The sequence below is a fragment of the Arachis hypogaea genome, chromosome 17 (assembly GCF_003086295.3).
Source record: "Arachis hypogaea cultivar Tifrunner chromosome 17, arahy.Tifrunner.gnm2.J5K5, whole genome shotgun sequence".
Classification (NCBI taxonomy): domain Eukaryota; kingdom Viridiplantae; phylum Streptophyta; class Magnoliopsida; order Fabales; family Fabaceae; genus Arachis; species Arachis hypogaea.
Genome location: NC_092052.1, coordinates 132240389 through 132260914, shown reverse-complemented (window position 1 = coordinate 132260914; position 20526 = coordinate 132240389). Strand labels below are relative to the sequence as shown.

At 30.6% G+C, this 20526-nt stretch overlaps 3 protein-coding genes across 4 annotated transcripts; all 3 read right to left on the bottom strand.

Moving 5' to 3' along the window:
• Positions 1 to 571: 571 nt before the first annotated feature.
• Positions 572 to 4222, bottom strand: LOC112765662 (amino acid permease 8). Its single transcript, XM_025811540.3, has 7 exons — positions 3899 to 4222; positions 2799 to 3032; positions 2147 to 2240; positions 1838 to 2055; positions 1553 to 1692; positions 1220 to 1447; positions 572 to 1131 (listed from the first exon to the last, which is right to left on the bottom strand). Exons 1-7 carry the CDS (start codon positions 3984 to 3986, stop codon positions 709 to 711), a joined length of 1425 nt encoding a protein of 474 aa, XP_025667325.1. The 5' UTR covers positions 3987 to 4222; the 3' UTR covers positions 572 to 708.
• Positions 4223 to 8402: 4180 nt separating this feature from the next.
• Positions 8403 to 10879, bottom strand: LOC112765661 (uncharacterized). Of its 2 annotated transcripts, none has more exons than XM_025811539.3 (6): positions 10537 to 10879; positions 10329 to 10453; positions 10152 to 10248; positions 9284 to 9393; positions 9116 to 9190; positions 8403 to 8830 (listed from the first exon to the last, which is right to left on the bottom strand). In XM_025811539.3, exons 1-6 carry the CDS (start codon positions 10604 to 10606, stop codon positions 8780 to 8782), a joined length of 528 nt encoding a protein of 175 aa, XP_025667324.1. In that variant the 5' UTR covers positions 10607 to 10879; the 3' UTR covers positions 8403 to 8779. The 2 variants fall into 2 exon arrangements, with proteins under 2 accessions (XP_025667324.1, XP_029150489.1); XM_029294656.2 differs by having other exon boundaries at positions 10152 to 10236; positions 10537 to 10807.
• A 559-nt stretch (positions 10880 to 11438) lies between these two features.
• Positions 11439 to 14891, bottom strand: LOC112765192 (NADH dehydrogenase [ubiquinone] flavoprotein 2, mitochondrial). Its single transcript, XM_025811073.3, has 10 exons — positions 14630 to 14891; positions 14513 to 14545; positions 14346 to 14411; positions 13555 to 13671; positions 12902 to 12979; positions 12702 to 12807; positions 12541 to 12587; positions 12056 to 12133; positions 11890 to 11955; positions 11439 to 11804 (listed from the first exon to the last, which is right to left on the bottom strand). Exons 1-10 carry the CDS (start codon positions 14684 to 14686, stop codon positions 11697 to 11699), a joined length of 756 nt encoding a protein of 251 aa, XP_025666858.1. The 5' UTR covers positions 14687 to 14891; the 3' UTR covers positions 11439 to 11696.
• Between the last annotated feature and the right edge of the window lie 5635 nt (positions 14892 to 20526).

The window sequence follows — 20526 nt, the reverse complement described above, 5'->3', positions numbered from 1 at the left end:
GGTCACGTTAAAACTACGATCATAGACTGCTATGGTCACGGTTTTACAAAAGAGATTACTATATTTAAATTCTTTTTAGTGTGCCTTTTTCAGCAATAAAAAATTATCTCTTCAGCACAAGCTAAAAGCAGCTCCATTGAATGTTAGAATTGTAAGATTAAAGTTCTTTTTTAGGCTCATTATATGTCTTCTTGTATGTTGGTAGGGCTTGTATAAGAATAAATAAAGAACATGCATATTGTTATGGTTAGTGGTTTCTGTGATTAACTTGTTACTAACCGTTCCCATAACTAATTAATATGTTGCACTAATCTCTATGGAAAAAAATCCACTAAAATAAGAAAAATTGTAAAGTTACAAAAAAAAAAAAAGAGTTAATTATCATTGATTTTGTAATTTTTATCATATGTGAATATTACTGTCTTAATTCAAAAATGACTAAATTCTCATTTTATCGGCTTTTTCATTTTAGCGGAATTTAATTCAATCTCTATATTTTTATCGTTTTAGCTTATTCAATTTTTGAATGTCAAACTATAAATAGTACTTCATATATTGCAACTAAGATCAATTAGTAGTGACAAGAATTTAATCATGCATGGTTATTACTGATCGACTAGTTTTCTCCACTCAGGTCCTTTTGAAGCACGGCAAGATAAGAAAATACTACAAAATCTCTATTATTGTTTCCAAATGTACTATGAACTATTATTGTTTATAGGTGAATATCCTGTATTTGCTGATATTCTTGCTGATCTCACGAATGGAACCAATTGCTGCAAGCACCGTAATAAGGAAGCATGTGAAATTCAAAAGTTGGAGTGCATACCACTTTAACGAAGCTACTTTTATGTTCCTCTGAGCAATGTGCATTTGTATGGGGAAAAACACAATGAGTGGCCAAAACCCAATTGCTCCAAGTAGGGCAAGAAATGCGTGGAAGAATGGCATGGCCATGGCAATTATTGTCCCAATTACAACGAATATTGTCCTCCAAACTAACCTAAACATGTTCAACCTGAATTTGAAGATCCACAATTTTGTTGGGTGTTCTTTGTTTATGAAATCTGAATGTGGCCACATTATGTTAGCACCCATCTCAACTATGCGAAAAAATGGTTGAGCCATCACCTGTCACATCATATTCATGTGATTATTCAAGTTGACAAAATTGATATACTAAGAAATCTTTGAAGAAATAATAGGAATGATATCAAACCTGATATGCTCCCACAATGTGAATGACAATGAAAACATTACCAAGAGCAACCAACCAAAAGGGCTCATAGAATCCAAAGCCAGTGAGGATGTTGCCTGGTGTGTGTTCCCCAAAAGCAGCATAGCCAAGTCCACCACATGCAAGGAACAATACTGTCATCATACTGATCCCTACAACATTTGCCTTCTTCATTTGTTGGTTCTCCGGTGGATCTGATTTCAATGTGTCCTAAATATATTAAACACCATGAAATTAAATAATGCCGTTAGTACCCATTTTTTATAATCCTGTATAGGATAAAATAAGTACAAGTAACATAGTGAGATTTATTACCATGATGTCATAAACAACAGTGGCAAAAGAACAAGCAAGTGCAATGTTTCCCATAGCACTAAAGACCCTCCAAATTTTATCTGCTTCAGTCACCTCTGCTCCAACTTTGACTCCAGTTAAACTAGTTGCTTGTCCTTTTCCTGCTCATACCCAAAATGTCTTTTAAATATTAAAATAATGATACTTTTGGATGATCTTTGAGCGGTCACTTGATCTCAACATATCTTTTTTTCATTTTAGTGTTTGAATGTAAGCTCCGTTCAGAATATAGGTACAAGTAATAACCTGAGAGCAGCACTGCTAGGGAAAGTCCACTTCCAATAAATGCATAACCAAAAGAGGTGATAGCAGCAATGGTTGAGAGCCATGTCAATTTGTGGAAGTCTGGAATTTGGGACAAGAAAATTTGTCCAATCCCAAAACCAATCATGTAGGGATTATTCGAAAACTTGCAATAAGCATCGTGGCCTTTTTCATGGAAGCAAATTGCTTTCTTTATAGCCCTGTCACATGCACACACTTAATAAATAGATTCAAGGTAGTTCTTTTAATTATTATATAGATGTTATTAGTTTCTGAATTTTTGTAACTTACACCAAGCTTGTTGAAGTGGTGATTGCATATCCCACTGTCACACCAGCCAGCTTCCCATATAGGATCAATCCGCAAAACACATGCATTTTCCCACCTATTTATCCATTTGAGATTCAGAAATTCATTAAAATATGAATTTAATATGCCTTTTAATAATTGGCTTGCAATATATATATATATATGAGTTATCAAATTATATATCAGTGTCTTTATTCTTAAAGACACATGTTTAATCTTGTTATTCAAGATGGGTTTGGGTTTATTGATCCACTGGTGCTCAAAATAAGAGATATCATGCATTGGAATTGGCGACTTTCGTTTGATTATGAGAGATGCAAAAACTGTGGCAGATATTATGGCAAAGATGGCGATGAAGTTATGTGGAGCTTCTTTCACATTGGGAGAAGTTTAAGAGTAGTCTTAAACGGGACTGTCCCTCTATTTAAGCAGTTCCTTGTTTTGTTTGTTTTGTTTTTCTTTTTTTTAATTTATTTCAGTCACAAAAAAAAAGACACATGTTTAAAATTATAAAAAAATTTTAAATTGTAAAAATTTATTTTATATTTTAAATAAATAATTAAAGACGGAAAAAATTATTTACGCAATTTTATAAAAGTATTTCTCTTGCTCCCAACTAAAAAAGAAAAAATACCTAAATATGAGTTGACGGCTTGCATATAAGTGTAGTTCCTCTTGCCAGTAACAGGGTCAGGATATCTATAACAATCAGCTATGAAATTGTAAGTGAGAATGGAGATGCATGAACATGCAATCATAATGCCAATGCCTGCTATCCATCCAAGTTGGGCCATGGCCCATGCAAGTGCCAACACTCCTGCCCCAATTACCACTGTTATTATGTGTGTTGTTGCCGTCAATACATCCCCTGCACGTATCAGTTTTAATTTTCACCTCATATCAAATATAAATAAATTGGTGAAAATTTACAGATAATTGTTTTTAGAATTTAATTTTTGATATATTAACAGTATAAACAATAGATATAACAAAAAAGATAAACAATCAATTATAATCAAAGGTACGGTTAAAAAGAATTTTTATTAAGTGACGCCAAATCAATAAAAATAACTACCTTTTACATTCATTGTGTGAATGGTCATAAAAAACAGATGTAATTACACAACTCTATAAAACGTTTTACACTATCAGTGCATCAAAATTAAACTCTACAAAAAAATATTCAAATATAATAAGTTTTGATAAAATATTTTTCTATTTTTTTCTTAAAAATAGCAATAATATTTTTTCAACTATTTTACATGTATGTTACTTAATAACATGCATAGAATACACATTGAAATATAAAATATACATTAAAAATATTTAAAATAATATATATATATTTTTTAAATTTTTTTGTGATATTAAATGCATTAAAGTTCTTATATTGTTTAAGAAATAGAAAATTGTTAGGCATGCACGATATGGAAGGTTCTATTTCCATTCAAAACGATTACATGATTGGTTACCTTAAACTTAAGAGTAGTGTGATTTAAACGTAAGAACTTGCATATTATTCAAATCCCTCAACGCGAAACCGTTTTTTTAAAATTTAATAATACAATTAGTATAAAATATTTTTTTTTTCTTCGAAGTTTGCATGATATTCAATTATTCATCCTTAGGATGAGGATCGGAGACATGGTGAAGAAGATAACTGAAAGAAAATGAAGAGAAAAAACAAAAGAAAGAAGAGTAATTAATTAATTAGAAGAGAGAGAGATCGCAAACCGGTTCTTTTGGATCTGCCATCATCATCGACTTCGACACTTTTGTGTGTGGCGGGAACAACGTTAGACGCTGCTTCTTCAATGTCCATCTAGAATCAGATCTTGTTCCTGATTCCGAATTGAATTGAATACGCGCTAATTGGTTGTGTTCTTGAAACACAAAAGTGATATGAGGAGGAAGTTATTTAAGTTACTGTCTGAAGAGTTAGAAACCTTTTTTAGAATGAAAGTAGGATCTCTGATCTGTTGAGTCTTCGCTGAAACAGAGTGTTCCTTGATTTTTGCTTTATTTGAATGCATGAGAATCTCTATAATACCAATATCACTAACAATCATTATCTCTTGTTATATTATGCCAATAATAGATACAATTTTATTTTCATATACCTCGCTATTAAATAAAAATAATTATTTTTTATATGGATAAAATATTAATTTTGTTTTTAATGTTGTCAAATTTTATTTCAATTTCAAAAAATTTTAAACGAATTTAATATTATTCTCTTATTAAATTTTACTTGAATAATTAACGAAAAATCTTTTATATTAGTGATCATTGATATATCAATTTTATCTACGTATTAAAATTAAACATTATATATATATATATATATATATATATATATATATATATATATATATATATATATATTTTTTACCAAAGATATGAGACTCGAATCCGCAACCTCTTAATTGAATATGGAGAGCCTATACCATTTGAACTATAACTCATTGGCAAAATTAAACGTTATATTGATTCTTAAATATATTAATTATTGATATCAAATTTAACTGTAAGACAATATTAATATTTTTGTAATTTTTTAAGACTAAAATAAAAAATTTAAAACATCAGTATTTAATTAAAATTTGACTTAAATATTAAAGATTAAAATAATATATTTTTATATGAATAGTTATCTAAAATGACCGATATATATTAAATTATCATGTAAATAATTTGTGCATGAAAAATAATTTATAACAAATAATAAATTTCTCCTTCAATAAACAAGGAAAACTTGTAATTGTTGTTGATGATTTCTCTTACCAAAAAATTGTATTTTTTTTCAAAAACCATTTAATTTGTATTAATTTTTAGTATAAATAAGTTTTATAAAGATATTGAATCATGTATTTTTTTTCGGTGTCTTAATTATGTATTATCTTTGTCTACAAAATAAATTATTCTCGTTGTCATTATTATTATTATTAGCTATTTAGCCTATCCTTATCACTTCGATAAAGGTGTCTAAAAAATCTTTTTTTTAAAATATTTTTTAATAATTAAAATTTAATACATATAATCGATTAGATCGTGTTATTTTTATTAAAATTAGATCAGACAAATTAATTTAATTAAAAAATGGTGAATCAAATTTGAATCGGTCTAAATTAATATTATATTTTTATAAAAAATGACTACAATACCCCTATTATAGAAAATAAATAAAATATTTTTATTATATATATTAATTTTAAAAATCTTAATTTCTAGTATTTTTTTTCTCTGTCGTGGTATAGGGTTAGGATTTAGAGTTTTCAAAATTAATATATATAAGGGGTATTTAACAACTATTTATTTTGTCTTAAACAGAAAATCGACATATAAACAAACCAGTACTAATAGCGTTATTTCATTTTATTGATCTTTTTATTGATCTTTTTATTGGACTCTTGGTAATATTTGCATTATCATTCACATTGTGGGAGCATATCAGGTTTGATATCATTACTATTATTTCGTCAAAGATTTCTTAGTATATCAATTTTGTCAACTTGAATAATCAAAAGAACAAAATTTATTTCATACCATACCAATTTCTTTTGCAACTATATTACATAGATATAAAACTTCATCCACCAATTAGCTATTATAGGAATATATTTTGATGTCATGAAAAAGTTTGGTTACAGTACTGTAAAAATGTTAGCTTATTCCAATAGTTAATTATTTTGTTAGAAGAACATATGATGCAAACATAATATGTTTAAATGTAAATAAATGTGGTGGTTGATTTTTTTTTTTAGTTTATTTCATTTTTTATTTTTTCTAATATTTCAGCACAAAGTATATTTTATATTTTGATATTTGTAAAAGGTTTAAAAAATACTACTATTTCTTTGTTACTCAAGATGAGCAGAGTATTTTTGGTATTTTTAGTTAATAAAAAAAGATGAAGAATTAAGCGAAGGATTTTTTGTTTTTTTTGTTTTCATTCTTTTTTACTATATCAAATACACACGTCATATACTTACTTGCCATATGAAACTAATCAAAATTTTAGAAATAAAATTGACACAAATTAAACGTTAAAATATTTTTGAAACTTTTTGCATAGGTACGAGAGGTTTTTTGCTTTTATTTAGTGAGTTTAATTTTGATGCACTGACAATGTAAAATGTTTTACACAGTCGTGCAATCACATCCGTTATTTTGGATGACTATTTACGCAATCAATGAAAATATTAGTTATTTTTTATTATGTGGCGTTTTGTGGACGTGTAAAGCTACTTTGCACTAAGAGTACATCCAAATTTTGAATTTCACATGCTTCCTCATTACAGTGCTTGCAGCAATTGGTGCCATTCGTGAGATCAGCAAGAATATCAGCAAATACAAGATATTCACCTATAAGCAATAGTTCATAGTACATTTGGAAACAATAATAGAGATCTTGTGTGTGTTTTGGATTAAAGTGTGCAAATGAGAATTTGTATTATTTTGAGTGTGGTTGGATTAAAGTTTATAAATGAGAGTTCGTATTATCTTGTGTTTGGATTAAAATTTGCAAATGACAATTTGTATCAGATTGATTTTGTAAACTTTTTGTGTTGATGTTAAGGTCATTTATATTTAGTAATTTTGTATCAAATAGATTATAGTAAAATAAATGTTGTTTAAATTATATTATTTAAAATTAAGTTTAGATAAAAATAATTGAAAAAGATATAAATTTATATCATTCAAAATTATATTTTTTTTAAATATTTTTTGGTCGTAATATTTTTGAAAAAGAACTTAAATTTATGTGTTGAAATTTAATACTTTTAATCATAATTGTTCAGTACTCTTGTTTAATATTCTTTTTGTATTTAATTTGGTCTTTCTAATAAAATCAATCACTTATATTTAAAAATATATATACATATATGAACAATGAATACTAAAAATTCCATTAGAAGATACAATAATATGTACCAGAGAACATAAAAAACAAAAAGAAAAAAAGCTCTAAACAAAAACTTCCATTGTATGAACAAGAAAAATAAATAAAAAATTGATAAACGATCAATACTTTAAAAAATTACTAAACATGACACTATAAAAAATACAAAGAATTCTAACAATTGTTCTTAGCATCTCTTAGGCTGCGTTTGTTTCTGAAAACAAGATAGAACAAGACACTAAGAACAAGACATAGAGGACAGAGACACAAAATTTTGTGTTCTTATATCCTTTTTGGTGATAAATTAGAACAAATTATGAAAATCTAATTTATTCTTATTTTTTTTTCATTCAAAAAATTTGAGACGAAAAATATAATAATAAAAAATATAATTATAAAAAATTAACAATAATAATGAAAGAAAAAATGAAAAATAAGTTGTGTCCTTTATTAGTGTCTCCGTGTCCTTCCTGTCAGGATGAATACAAAATACACTAATTCAGTGTTCCTGGACACATTATCTCTGTCCATTCCCGAAACACATTGTCTCTGTCCATGTCTCATCTGTCAGACACGATTTTGTATCTTTGTGTCCCTATCTCAATGTCCTGTCTCTATAAACAAACACAACCTTATTGCAAAATCTATAGTTTGTTGCTCCTAGTAAATGGAAGCATGTTTACGGTTGGAAAAAAATAGCCAAACAAATTTTATATTCTTATGTTGCTTCAAAAGGACTTGAATGGAAAAAACTAGTGAGTAATAACCATGCATGATTAGATTATTGCCACTACTAATTGATCTTAGTTGCAATATACGAAGTACTATTTTTAGTTTGGCATTCAAAATTTGAATAAGCTAAAACCACAAAAATATAGAGATTGGATCAAATTCTTCTAAAGTGAAAGCTTAATTACCTTTAAATCAAGATAGTAAAACCCACACATAATAGAAATTACAAATTCAATAGTAATTAACTCTTTAGTTTGTCACTTTACAATTTCCCTCATTTTAAAGGATTTTTTCCATAGAGATTAGTGTAACATATTAATTAGTTATGGGAACTATTAGCAACAAGTTAATCACAGAAACCACCAACAATAACAATATGCATGTTCTTTATTCTTATAATGAATACAAGCCCTGCCAACAAGACATGTAAGAGCCTAGAAAAGAACATTAATCTTACAATTTTAACATTCAATGAAGCTGCTTTTAGCTTGTGCTGAAGAGAGAATTTCTGACTGCTGAAAAAGGCACAGTAAGAAGAATTTAAATATGCAGTGAGAACTGAGAAAGAAACCATATAAATCATCAAAAGTTGGAAGCTTCAAGTAGCAAATGTTGCCTCAAATTTGAATTCAGGAAACTGAAAATTATTGAAAAGATTTCAAGGGAAATGAAAAATTATATAAATTAAACTATAAACCTGAAATCAACTAGTGGCTCTAAGGTTGTCTTAACAAGTGTCTCGGGACAAAAAATACAAAGACAGTTGCCTGCCTCTAAGAATCTCTGTATGTCTGTCCTGAGTTAGTAACTTAACTTGGCCTAAGAGAACTATGATACAAGAAGTCAAGAACCCCAAGGAGATAACAGTATTTGTGCAAATTCCATTTCCACAAGAGCTATATTACACGAATCTCATGAATACAGAATACAGATTACAATTTTTTTCTTTCAAGAACAGTGAAGAATACAGCAAGCCATTTTCAATCGACAGGGATTTCAACATCCATTTTTAGTTCGGATTGGCCAAGAACCTGTGACAGATGGGAAACAAGAATTAAACAATATCCAGAAATAGAAACCTGTGACAGATGGGAAACAAGAATTAAACAATATCCAGAAATAGAAAGAAACGGAAGAGGCTAAAAGTGGAGTCTTCTAACAGACAAGTTCTTGATGACCCTAACAGATTTTACATTTTAGTGTACGACTAAACTATAAGTCTTCTATCCTTATTCTTTCCCTTATTTATTTGTATGGTTTGTGCCAAACAAACTAGCTCTTTCATATACCCCTATATATATACAAAACTTACAAACCTTAATGAAGTCGTCCAATGTCAAAGAGGAGTCTTTTGTGTATCCGGCTTCTTTGAGAACTTGGCTCAAAACTCGCTGCAAATCAAAGAACAGAGACCAAAACCAAATCACTCATTTAGAATAGCGAGATGAAATTAAAATTGGGACATGTATAGTCTTTGGTGATACCTCTCTCTGTTCATCAGACATGAATGAACCAGACAAATCTTTTAGGACTTCCACTATATCATTGAAAGACACCTTCCCATTACGGTCCGAATCATATACTTTGAAAATAACTGCAACATAGACAAACAAGTAAACCTAGTTACTGCCACTAAAAGCAAACCACACTGCCATGGACAAGTAAACCTAAGTACCACCATTCGATTCAAACAAATGACAGACCTGAAGTTCTTTGAGAGTGAGCTATGAACCAATGGAACCATAACAACTAAACAAACTATATTATGCTTGCATATAAATTGAGAAAAATTCAGCATTTTTAACCTACTCTACATCTTCTGATTAAAACTACTTCTAAGGACACAAGTTAGAACTTCTCTGTAACACTAGCACCTTGCCGGTAGCCAGGTACCCGTCAACCACATTTTTATTGATTATTTATTTCGATCCCACTATATCTACACCTTTTATAATAACCACCGATTTGACATCCGTATTTTCTTCTTTGTTTTGTTAATTAAAAAACAATTTAAATACACAAGTAATTGGTAAAAATCGTATTTTATACATGTGTCAAGAATGTTTGAGCTATGAATAGTGTTTTTCTATTTTTTATATAACTCGGTAAACATAAGAATCCAAAGGAATATAACTTGAAGGGAGCATGTTCAATTGCAATAAGTAAACTCGACTTCACGTGAAGTTGATATTTGAGAGCCGTTAGATAAAAATTTAGTCAAATCAGTCAAATCATCTAACGGCTCTCAGGTATCAACTTCACATAAAGTCGACTGCACCTGAGTTTCCACCTTACAAAATTGTGCAGAGAGAAAGTACTCCAATACTGAGCGGTACAGATAGATACACATACGTTCAATTTTATGTTGTGCAGTAGCTTTAGCGCTAAAAGCAGATAAGAATGCCACAAAGTCCTTGAAATTTATACCATCCACCATCTTCAGTAACCTCTGCAAACAAAGCACAGAATCCATGAAACCATATCATATGAAGGAAGTTAGTAATTTTGGCAAAAAGCTGCATGGTGCACCTGAGAAAGTGGATTCATGGCGAACTCAGGGACGGAGAGGAACTCATCGGAAGAGATGAAACCCTTAGCGTTGCGATCAAGCTGACAAAACCTTTGGTACAACGACACTATCTCCTGCTGCGAAACTAACAGTTACCAAAAAACAAGTCAGATCTTAATGGATGAGTGAATGGGAAATAGAATAGATAAGGAAGGAGGAGGGACCCACATAAATTGTCGCAGTGTTCCTGCACTTCTTCGATATCATACTGAGTAAGCATAGATGAAGCAGTTCCCATATGAATGAGTTAGCATAGAATTGGGGTTTGGGGTTTGAGAGTGGGAGGGATTAGAGTAGCAGATCTACAAAATTGGAATAAGGGAGGACCAGATAGGTCTGTCAATATAAACACGTGGCTTTGCCTTGTCATCATCGTCTCCCTCGAAAACTCACCACCTACTTTTCTTCTCTCAAAATATTTTTGTTGACAAAAATTGATAAAATTTTTATTTTTCATGTAATATTATATATAATACATCATATTCAAGTAGTTCTTTACAATGTTGTAAGAACTGGACTAAAAAACCAATAAACCAAACTTTTAACCAGTTCGATCCAATAATATGATCGTTTAAAGATTAAAATCAATAAAAATTGCTCAAAATCAATAGAAACCAATAAAAAATTAGTCCAACCAAACCGTTTTAAAAAAAAAATTAGAAATAACATATTATTTATTAAATAAAAAATTATTTTAAATATTTTATATAATTAAAAAATTAAAGATTAATTTATATTTAATATTAATAAAACATTAAAATATTATTACAAATTATCAGACCAGACGTGTCTCCCTATTTTATAAAATTTTATAAAATTTAAAACTAATATGTCCTCATGTTAGTGTGAAATCATAAAACTATCCCTTTTCATTTAGTTCAAAACTTGGCAAAAACAAAACTAAACAAGAGAAAGTAGAGAAACTTATAACTAGTGAGTAGCAACCTCTTGTTCAATTCTTTTATACATTTCCATAGATCATTTTCAAGGTTTTAATTAAAACCTTGAAAATGAATTAAATCTTGATTAATGCGTTGTTCCCTAAATTTCATATTTTCATTATTTGATGATTCGTCGCAATCTCAAATTTCATTCATGCTGATTAATGTACATAGTACAGACAAACAAGGAAAGATAAACACTGGTAGGTAAGAAACAGCCAACAAATTTATGGCATTTTATGGAACAGATTTTTTTGACGGAAGCCATCCCCTGGCAGGTTCATAAAAAATTTAGCTGAGCCTCTAACAATTTTGATAATGTCCCAAACAAGGCAAGCTCATCAGACGTGCAAGCCTTAAATTATTGAAGGCAAAAAGCATCACACCTCAGCAGGCATCAAGGTCGCGGCATGGAGGAGGCTTCGGCTCACTCAACAAAGTAGTATTCCCTCCTTCGGGTCCACTCATAATCCGCTGTGGATTTTGTGTGCCATACTAAATACAACAAAACAGAGTCATGGAAGGTGTAAGTTTCCAAAACATGCGCAACAAAGAAACAGATTGAGATGAATATCCTTACCGGTGGCTTCTCGCCCTTTCTGAGCTTTTCTACTATCTCTACTACTTTCTCTGGGGTAACGTCTTCCTGAATCAACACAAGTAAGACATATATTATCACGTGGGTTTCAGTATACACCACCCCAAAATTGAATAACAACAAAAAAGTGGATAGAAAAAAGACCTACATAGTAATTATATGTGTATCCTTCTGATCCATTCGAATAATCAGCCACTGTGATCATAGGAGCATTCACACAACATCCCTGTATAACACCATCAAATATGATCATACATTCATTAGTTTAGTCAATAAAATTACAGCCAAGAATACGATGTTGCCATTGCTTGAGATATGTAAACAGAGATGTTAAGCATGCAAGATGCAACTGTTTTGGAATTTAAATCATAATGATGTCCCGTAAGTTTGAGCTAGTGTTTCTTTATCTAAATAATAGAGGGATCATGTAGATAACTTAGCATTACTGGAAAACGTAAATTCCAGAAAGTTGTAAAATTTGTCATCAAGGATATCCAAAGCTACCACATCAATATTCACTCCAGTTATGTACTTTATGCAATTATTTCCAATGAATATATTATGATGTGCCAGTGCAAACACTAGGAGGACTAGGACCACGCATTAAGATAGAAGTCAAAGAAAAAGACTCACCATGCATTCCATTTCCCCAACGGAAAACAAACCATCTTTTGTTACTTCTGCAAATCAAAGGTGAAAAGAAACTATTTCTTAAATCATTGCTCACAGTTCCAACTGATCACGAACAATATCAGGTTCAACAAGAATGGAGAAATCAAGACAAGTTAACAAACCGTTGCGCTTCACTCCCAAATGCTTCAATAAAGCACCTTCAATATCTCGTGAACCACGTATCATACAAGGAGTTGTGCCACAAACCAATAGATGGTACTTCCCAACCTGAAATTTTAGGCAAAATGATCTACATAAGCATTGACTATCTTTACTGTGGATTCGCAAAGCTGACAGCATTAAAGCATGATGTGCCTCCCACCTTAGTTCTATTAAACATCGAGTAAAATGTTGCAACCTCGTATACTCGAATAGGAGCAACCTCTACAACCTTAGCCACCTGATAATTCACAAAAAATTCAGTTAATAGCGAATTTGAATAGGTTGCTGGCTTGATACACATTTTAAGAAATTGAAATTCAGTTTGAAAACAGTTAGTTTGGGATATCCAGTTCAGCACATTGCAATACAAAGCTACAAGTAAAACTCAATAAAATAGTTATAAGCATTTACAACAAAAACAAAATTATTTACAATAATGAAACCTTTTTCAGTTAAGGGTCCCAGGCTTAAGTACATCAATCAGTAGAGTGATATTTTCGCAAAAGAAGGAACACGGTGGAAGACTTTTTAGACAACCTCAAGATGATTTCAGAAAAGGGTCATCTTTACAGGAAAAGACTGCAAACATTAGGGGCGCTTTATGACCATCACCAAATCCTAATACTTTCTGGATCTTCTACTATTTCATAGTTTACAAAAATCGCCTATCAGGCACAATCAATACAGTTCCGGAACTCAGAATCTGAAATCCTATGTGGATCACCTTTTTCATTCTAAAGGCATGCGGAAATATGAATTTCTTATATAACCAGATATACTAAGAAGAATCCTTCAGGCAGGAGGGTAACATACCGCATTCATTGCAGAAACAGGGAGCCAGCCCCCATGCTGCTGTTGGGCAAGATCAAGCAGAGGGATCACTGCAGATTGCTTATAGTTGGATGGATAGTGAGACAAAATCTCCTTGACCTTCATGGAGCACAGAATAAAATAATCACAATTTTCATGCTAAACCTAAGCAGCTATACATCACATACCTGATATGTGTGTGGAATCAAAGAACCACATCTCTTGGAAACATTATGATGAAAGGCATCAAATCAGAAATTAACCATTCTCAGCAAATATTTTCAACTCTAATAACCAACTTTAAAACCTATATATCCATAACTAAAGTAATTAGAACAAACTACTCAGCCAAAGTTGTAACACGGAACAAAATAGTTCCTCAAATTAAGGTAAGATGACAGACTACACACAGTCGAAACTGACCTAGCATCACTATAACAAACTCTAATATAAAAAGTTAAAAACATTGATGGTCCTCCTCACAAGAAAAACCCAACAACTTATCAATGCAGCATAACTTTACAATTTCTCAACATGTCTGAGACAAAAAAAGACTTCTGCAAACATCACGAGCTTTACAACAAACAGAGAATAAAAATCTACTTCCATCATTAGACTTGTTTATCCGAAATCTATCATTAAAGGTACCTAACTTGCGCTAGAACCAAATACTCCAAAAAGTGCGTATACTATACACAATGCTACAAAGATTTTCGATCCTTCAGGATCCCAAAATCAGCTAAACTAGTCAACAGAAACTGATCTAAAATAAACAGAAATAAAAAATAAAATACCTTGCTTTTGTTAGCATCGCTGAATTCCCAAGGAAGGTCAGGGTTGTTATCGGGAGAATCGATGTGCTGCCGCAGTCACAACACAAATTACATCAACAATCAAAACGAACGAGTAATCCCAAATCTCAAATACTCAATAAATTGAAGCCAAGATGAGGTGTACTTACATAGTTCAGAGCGGTTGAGAAAGCCCTAGAAGGCTGAAAACGGGACAAAATTAAAATCAGAAAATGGAAGAAGGTGAGGGTGGAAAATGATAATGGAAATGAAGAAGAAGGAAAAACCTGACGGAAAATCTGGCGGATCCCACTGAGGCGACTGGCGGCGAGGCGTGCCAGCATTTTGGAAGAGATCGGAGGTTAGGGACGACAACAGCGAGAGGAAGAGAAAGAGAAAAAGAAGCTGAAGAGAGTGAACGTGGTGTAGTGTACTGTAATAGAGCATCGAAACGTGGCAAAATGATAGCCGTTCGATTATATTTTCACGTCGTTGAACGAATTGACGGAATTGCGACACTTTCAATTTGGGCCTTTTATTTTTGTATCTATCTATTGCTGTCTGCAAGTACCAGTGCTAAATCCATAATTTGTGAGTTTGGGATTGGTTTGTAATTTTGAATTTTTTTTGGGTTGTTGTGTAATTAAAGATATTTTTAAACTAATGTCAGCTCACCGTTCGGTTAAGGGCTTATTTGAATGCCATTTTTAAAAAATATTTGTTTTTAAATGATCTTTTTTTAAAAGATCTTTTACGAAAGTAAAAGTAATTTTATGTTTAGATACTTTATTTAAAAGTACTTATTTAAAAGATGTTATTGTTTGGGTACATAAATACAAAAGTACTTTTATAATAATAAAATTACTTAAAAGGAGATTCAATCATAAAAGAATTTATTAATAATAATAAAAGAAAATAATTAGTTATAATAATTCATTTGATCTGATAATTGATTTTTTATATTGTCTCTTATTTTTTTCATTGTCCAAACATCTTCTTGTGTTGATTCCTCTCATTCATTAATTTCAGAATTTGTTGATCCATTTCTTACAGTAGTACCATCATCTTCATTGGCTTGTAACGAAACAATATCTTTAAACTTTTGCAAAATACTTATGTCATCAGAATCCATCATTTTTATAAAATTATGAAGGGTGAAACATTGGTGCGCGAAATTAGAACTCGCACAACTTCACCGGCAAGTGCACCGGATCGTCCAAGTAATACTTCAGGTGAGTGAGGGTCGATCCCATGAGAATTGTTGGATTTAGCAAGTAATAGTTATCTTGTTGGACTTAGTCAGGCAAATAGTGAAAGATGGTTGTTGATGTAAAATGCATAAACAGTAAAATGGTAAATAAAGAAAGCAAATAAACAGATCTGGATTAAAACAATGACGAGAAAACAGTTAAGATCTCGAAAATGTTTACTTTTTTGGATTAAAACGTTTTACCAACTATTTTAACAATGAGTGATTCATTATATGGCAAACCATAAGTGATTAAAACTTAATCTCTTAGCAATTTAATCTCCTCTAATCTTACTAAAACGCTACAGACAAAGTCAATTGTTTCAGATCAGATGGTGAAGTTCAGGAAACTAGTTTAGCGCCACAAAAATCCCAATTACCCAAGGCTAATCGGATTATATATCACATATCCAAATTAGTACAAATAATTCGCAGTTTAGGAGGAGTGTTTTCAAGCTGTAGCTCAAGTGACCTTGGTCAGAGTATCACAGGAACTCATGTAAAAAAAAGGGGTCATACTTTCGTTTCACCCTCTTTCATTTAGATTAAGAACGAAAACACACCTTAGAATTGAATCAAACATATATTAAAATAGAAAAGTAATAATATTAATCCATAGAAATAAACAGAGCTCCTAACCTTAACTAGGAAGTTTAATAGCTCATAACTTTACAAAGAAAATGCGAAAGTGAGGAGTCCCCCTCCCAGAGGAGAGATCGAGTGTGTCCTCTGGGGAGGAAGGGAGTCCCTTATTTATAGTAAAAACCTCTAAGACTGAACTTAGAATTCAAATTCAAACTAAATCAAAACAAAATCAAATCTAGATCAAATCAAATCTTTTGATTTGAAACTTGAATTCTAAACCTAAAAGATATTGTTTGTAATTAAAAATTACAAAAAAAAAATAAAATAAGTTAAGAAGTACTAAATCCACTTGAGAGGCCCAAAAAAGAGTGATTCGGGCTGCTAGGGGCGTTCAGCGTCAGTCTGAGCGTTAAACACCCAAAAGGAGAGTGTAACGATGCTAATTCTGGCCCCCTGCTGGCGTTCAATGCCGAAATACGCGTTTAACGCCAGGAGGGGGAAGTTTCTGGTCCTTCTTGGGCGCTAACGCCCGGCTTGGCGTTTAGCGCCAGTTTTGGTAGTGATTCCGGAAAAAAAGTATAAACTATTATATATCGTTAGAAAACTTTGGAAGTTGGCTTTCTAACGCTGTTGAGAACGCATCAATTGGACCTCTATAGCTCAAGTTATGCTTGTTAGAATGTAAGGAGGTCAGGGTTGACAGCATCTGCTATCCTTTCTTTATTTTTGCACAAGACTCTGCCAAATTCTCCCGAAATTCACCTAAAATCATAAAAATACCACAAAAACTCAAAGTAGCGAAAGGTGAATTTTGCACTGAAATATAGTAAAACCTAATAAAATCTAACTAAAAACACTATAAAAACAACTAGGAAAAGGGTATAAGATGTTCACGCAACAAATATGTAACAATGATATCACGCTGGATTTTAAATTTGGCTCTTAATGGCATGTTTTGTAGTATCTTCCATCTTGTTTTGCATACTCCAAAGGTCCTTTCAATTACTGCCCTTAAACTTGAATGACAATAGTTGAACTTTCAAGCCTATCTAAAGATTTAGGATCTTCATTTTTAAACTTAGCGAATTCTTGATTAATCTGTTTAAAATATGCAAAAGAATAAATATAAAAGATATCTAATAATTAAATTTTAAAGATAAAATTAACTTATGTATTATTTTATAATGCAAAATTAACATACCTTAATTTTTTCAGTCCACCATGATTCAGAATCTAACACTATTTTTTTCTTATGATCCCAACCAAGACAAGTCTTTTCTCCAACTAATTTAGCCCATAATTAAAAATAAGATTTAAGAGCATCTCATCTATTTTTTTTAGTTGTCTATCCACATATGAGAATCATGTTCTTTCTCTAATTTTTTTTTTTGTAAATTTTTTCATCTAATTTTGCTGAAATGTTTATTAGGCATATTACCATCTCGTATCTCTTCCATACAGATAGTCAAAAATATTTTAGTATTCCAATCATTCTATTTTATTTTTACAGTTTTTACTTCTCCTTTATTTATTGCATTCTCGTTTTTAATATTCACTTGACTAGAACTTCTTCTTGGATTTAGTTTTGAAGCCATACTATATAAATTATAAATTATATCAAATTTTATAATGTATAACGTTAATGAAACAAATTCTAATGTAAATAATAATCGTGAATATAATCAAACACTAAATAAAAATAAAGTATTATGATACAAAAATCAAATAATAATAACATAAATGATAACAAATTAATAATAACAAAATGATAAAAAAAATAAAAATAAAAAACTAATATGAAGATGAAAACAATATGAAAGCAATATGAAAAAAAGATAATAAAAAAATAGAAAAAAGTAAATAATAATAACGTAAAGTAATATGAAAATGGAAAAAGACGAAAAGAAAGCAAATATTAATAATAATATGAAGAAGAAAGGGGAAAAGAAATAAAAAAAAAAGTAAATTGAAGACGGAAACAATATGAAAAGAAAGTAAATAATAATAATAAGAAGAAGAAGAGGTAAAAGAAAAGAACCTAATGACTTGATGTTGAGTGTGTAAAAGAAATAATATATATATATATATATCACAAAAATTAAACGAATATGTTATATTTTTATTTGTAAATCATTCTAAATTTTTTATGTTTTTATATTTTGATACTACTTATTAGTATATTTTTTATCTTTATATATGATAATATTTTATATTAAATCATTAACGATTTTATCTTAAAATATTGCATGATTTGAATATTAATGTTGTACATTCATCAATGAAAGAAAAGGGGTAAAGATGTCTTTTCAAAATTTTAGTAAGGATATTTTTGTCTATTAATGATTACAAAATATCTTTTTTTTAAGGTAAAAATATCTTTTAAAAAAAATATAAATTGTAACTTCTTAAAAAAGATGTTTTTTTTCTAGTGCTTTTATTTTTACTACTAAAATTTAGGGGTGAGCACGGGTAGCGGGTACCCGATTATCCGTCCGAACTCAAACCGAACCAATTAAATTGGTTCTGAAACCAACGGGTAATCAAGTCCAACCCGAACCAAACCGATGATTTTTGTTAATGATTGGTTCGGGTGTCAGTTTTGGGGGTGCGGAATCCGAACCAACCCGCAAACCCGATCATATATTAATTAAATAAAAAAATAAAAAAATATATATGACTTTTCCATTAGACAATGATTCATTATTAATATGTTTGAATTTTAATGAGTTTAGTTTTTAATGTATTTGGTGTTTAACATGTTTGGATTATTTCTATTGATGTTACATGTTTATTGTACTTGTTGAATTTTTAAGATAAAAATTTGTTTTTTTTTTATGAATTTCAAAGTCATCGGGTACCAAATTATCCGATCGGGTACATATACCAAAAAACACAAATCCAAACCAAACCGAACCAATTACATTTTGATTGGTTCGGTTCTAATTTTACCATAAACCTGAACCAAACCGACCCGTGCTCACCCCTACTAAAAATTTGTCAAACACACTAAAAAATAAAAAAAAAAAGATATTTTTTCATTAATAAAATATCTTTTTTTATCAAAACAATAGCACCTAAACAAGCACTAAGTAAGTGTCGGGAGTTTAAATCCCGCCTTGTGCATACAGCAACCCATTGGCCAACAGCAGATCTTTAAATAGAGATCAGATCCGTAACGGATTAATTTTTAGATTGTCGAGTTGAGAGATACCGTGAATTAACAAAAAAAAAAGATATTTTTAGAAATTTACTGTGATATATGTGTTTTGTAAGAATCAAAAATGGCCGTATATGTAAACATTAGAAATTTTTGCTGAATTCAGGGCGGTGAGTTCTATTCGTATAAAAATAAGGATTTTGCTAATATGTACACTGAAGATATATGTTAAGGTTATTAATAATAAAAATTTTAAATATTTTAATTTAATAAATATATTAAAATTAAAATTTTATATTTTTTTATAAAATAAATTAATTAATAATTTTATTACATAATACATCATACATTTTTGTTAAATTCTAAAATGAGTCTAACAGAATTTAGTAGTAAGAATATTTGTAAATATTTATGAATATTAGTTGACAAAATTTTTAAAAGAAAAAATATTTATGGATATAAATTAATTTAATATAATTTAATTTATATACTAAAAATTTATACCACATTTATTACACACCTTATGAATTATTAATCATTTGTCGCATAAAAATAAAACAGAAAAGAAGAATTAATGTAAAATTTGATTAAGAGGAGAAGAAGAATGGTTTATTGATTCTGAGATGCAAAGGTACGTCACAATTCCGTGCTTTCGAGTTTAGGAAAAATAAACTTTACTCATAATAAATTTAATCATTTCTTGTCTCTCACTATCTCTCTCCTCTCACTATATTCTCTTGGTGTTTTAACTAATTTTCCATCCCACTTCTATTGTGCACCCACACTCACTTCTCTATTTGATAGTCCCTGTCCCAATATGGGACCTTTCTTACTCTCCTATTTCTAATTGGACTTGCTGCTTCTCGCCCCTCTTCAGCAGGTGCATCTGCTGGTTTTTTCGTTGGGCCTTTCATTGAGTCGGTTTGCTCACTCGAATCAGAGTTCATGTTCGCATCAACTATCCCCTGTCTGACAAAGACTTTATCCTCAAGGTCATCCTTGTCTACCCAAGCTGTCTCTTCGCGAGGTGACCCTGCCCAATCCACCAACACCTGTTCGATTGGCGCTCCCTCTCGCATGACGATGCGACATCGATAATCGCAGTTGGGAGGGGCTGGAAGGTCATGTACATCGCCGTTAAAGCCGAGCTTCCCGTTGGGGGTTCTCCATGATACTCTTTCAACATAGAGATG

Coding starts and splice junctions, on each gene's coding strand:
- LOC112765662 (XM_025811540.3), bottom strand. CDS start 3,986: ATGGACATTGAAGAAGCAGCGTCTAACGTTGTTCCCGCCACACACAAA. Junction 2,241..2,798: donor AGCCGTCAACTCATATTTAG/GTATTTTTTCTT, acceptor ATGGATAAATAG/GTGGGAAAATGCATGTGTTT. Junction 1,448..1,552: donor CTGTTGTTTATGACATCATG/GTAATAAATCTC, acceptor TAATATATTTAG/GACACATTGAAATCAGATCC.
- LOC112765661 (XM_025811539.3), bottom strand. CDS start 10,606: ATGGGAACTGCTTCATCTATGCTTACTCAGTATGATATCGAAGAAGTG. Junction 10,249..10,328: donor CCATGAATCCACTTTCTCAG/GTGCACCATGCA, acceptor CTTTGTTTGCAG/AGGTTACTGAAGATGGTGGA. Junction 9,191..9,283: donor TGTCTGATGAACAGAGAGAG/GTATCACCAAAG, acceptor TTTGATTTGCAG/CGAGTTTTGAGCCAAGTTCT.
- LOC112765192 (XM_025811073.3), bottom strand. CDS start 14,686: ATGCTGGCACGCCTCGCCGCCAGTCGCCTCAGTGGGATCCGCCAGATT. Junction 13,672..14,345: donor GCGATGCTAACAAAAGCAAG/GTATTTTATTTT, acceptor TGCTCCATGAAG/GTCAAGGAGATTTTGTCTCA. Junction 12,588..12,701: donor TTTGGGAGTGAAGCGCAACG/GTTTGTTAACTT, acceptor TTTGATTTGCAG/AAGTAACAAAAGATGGTTTG.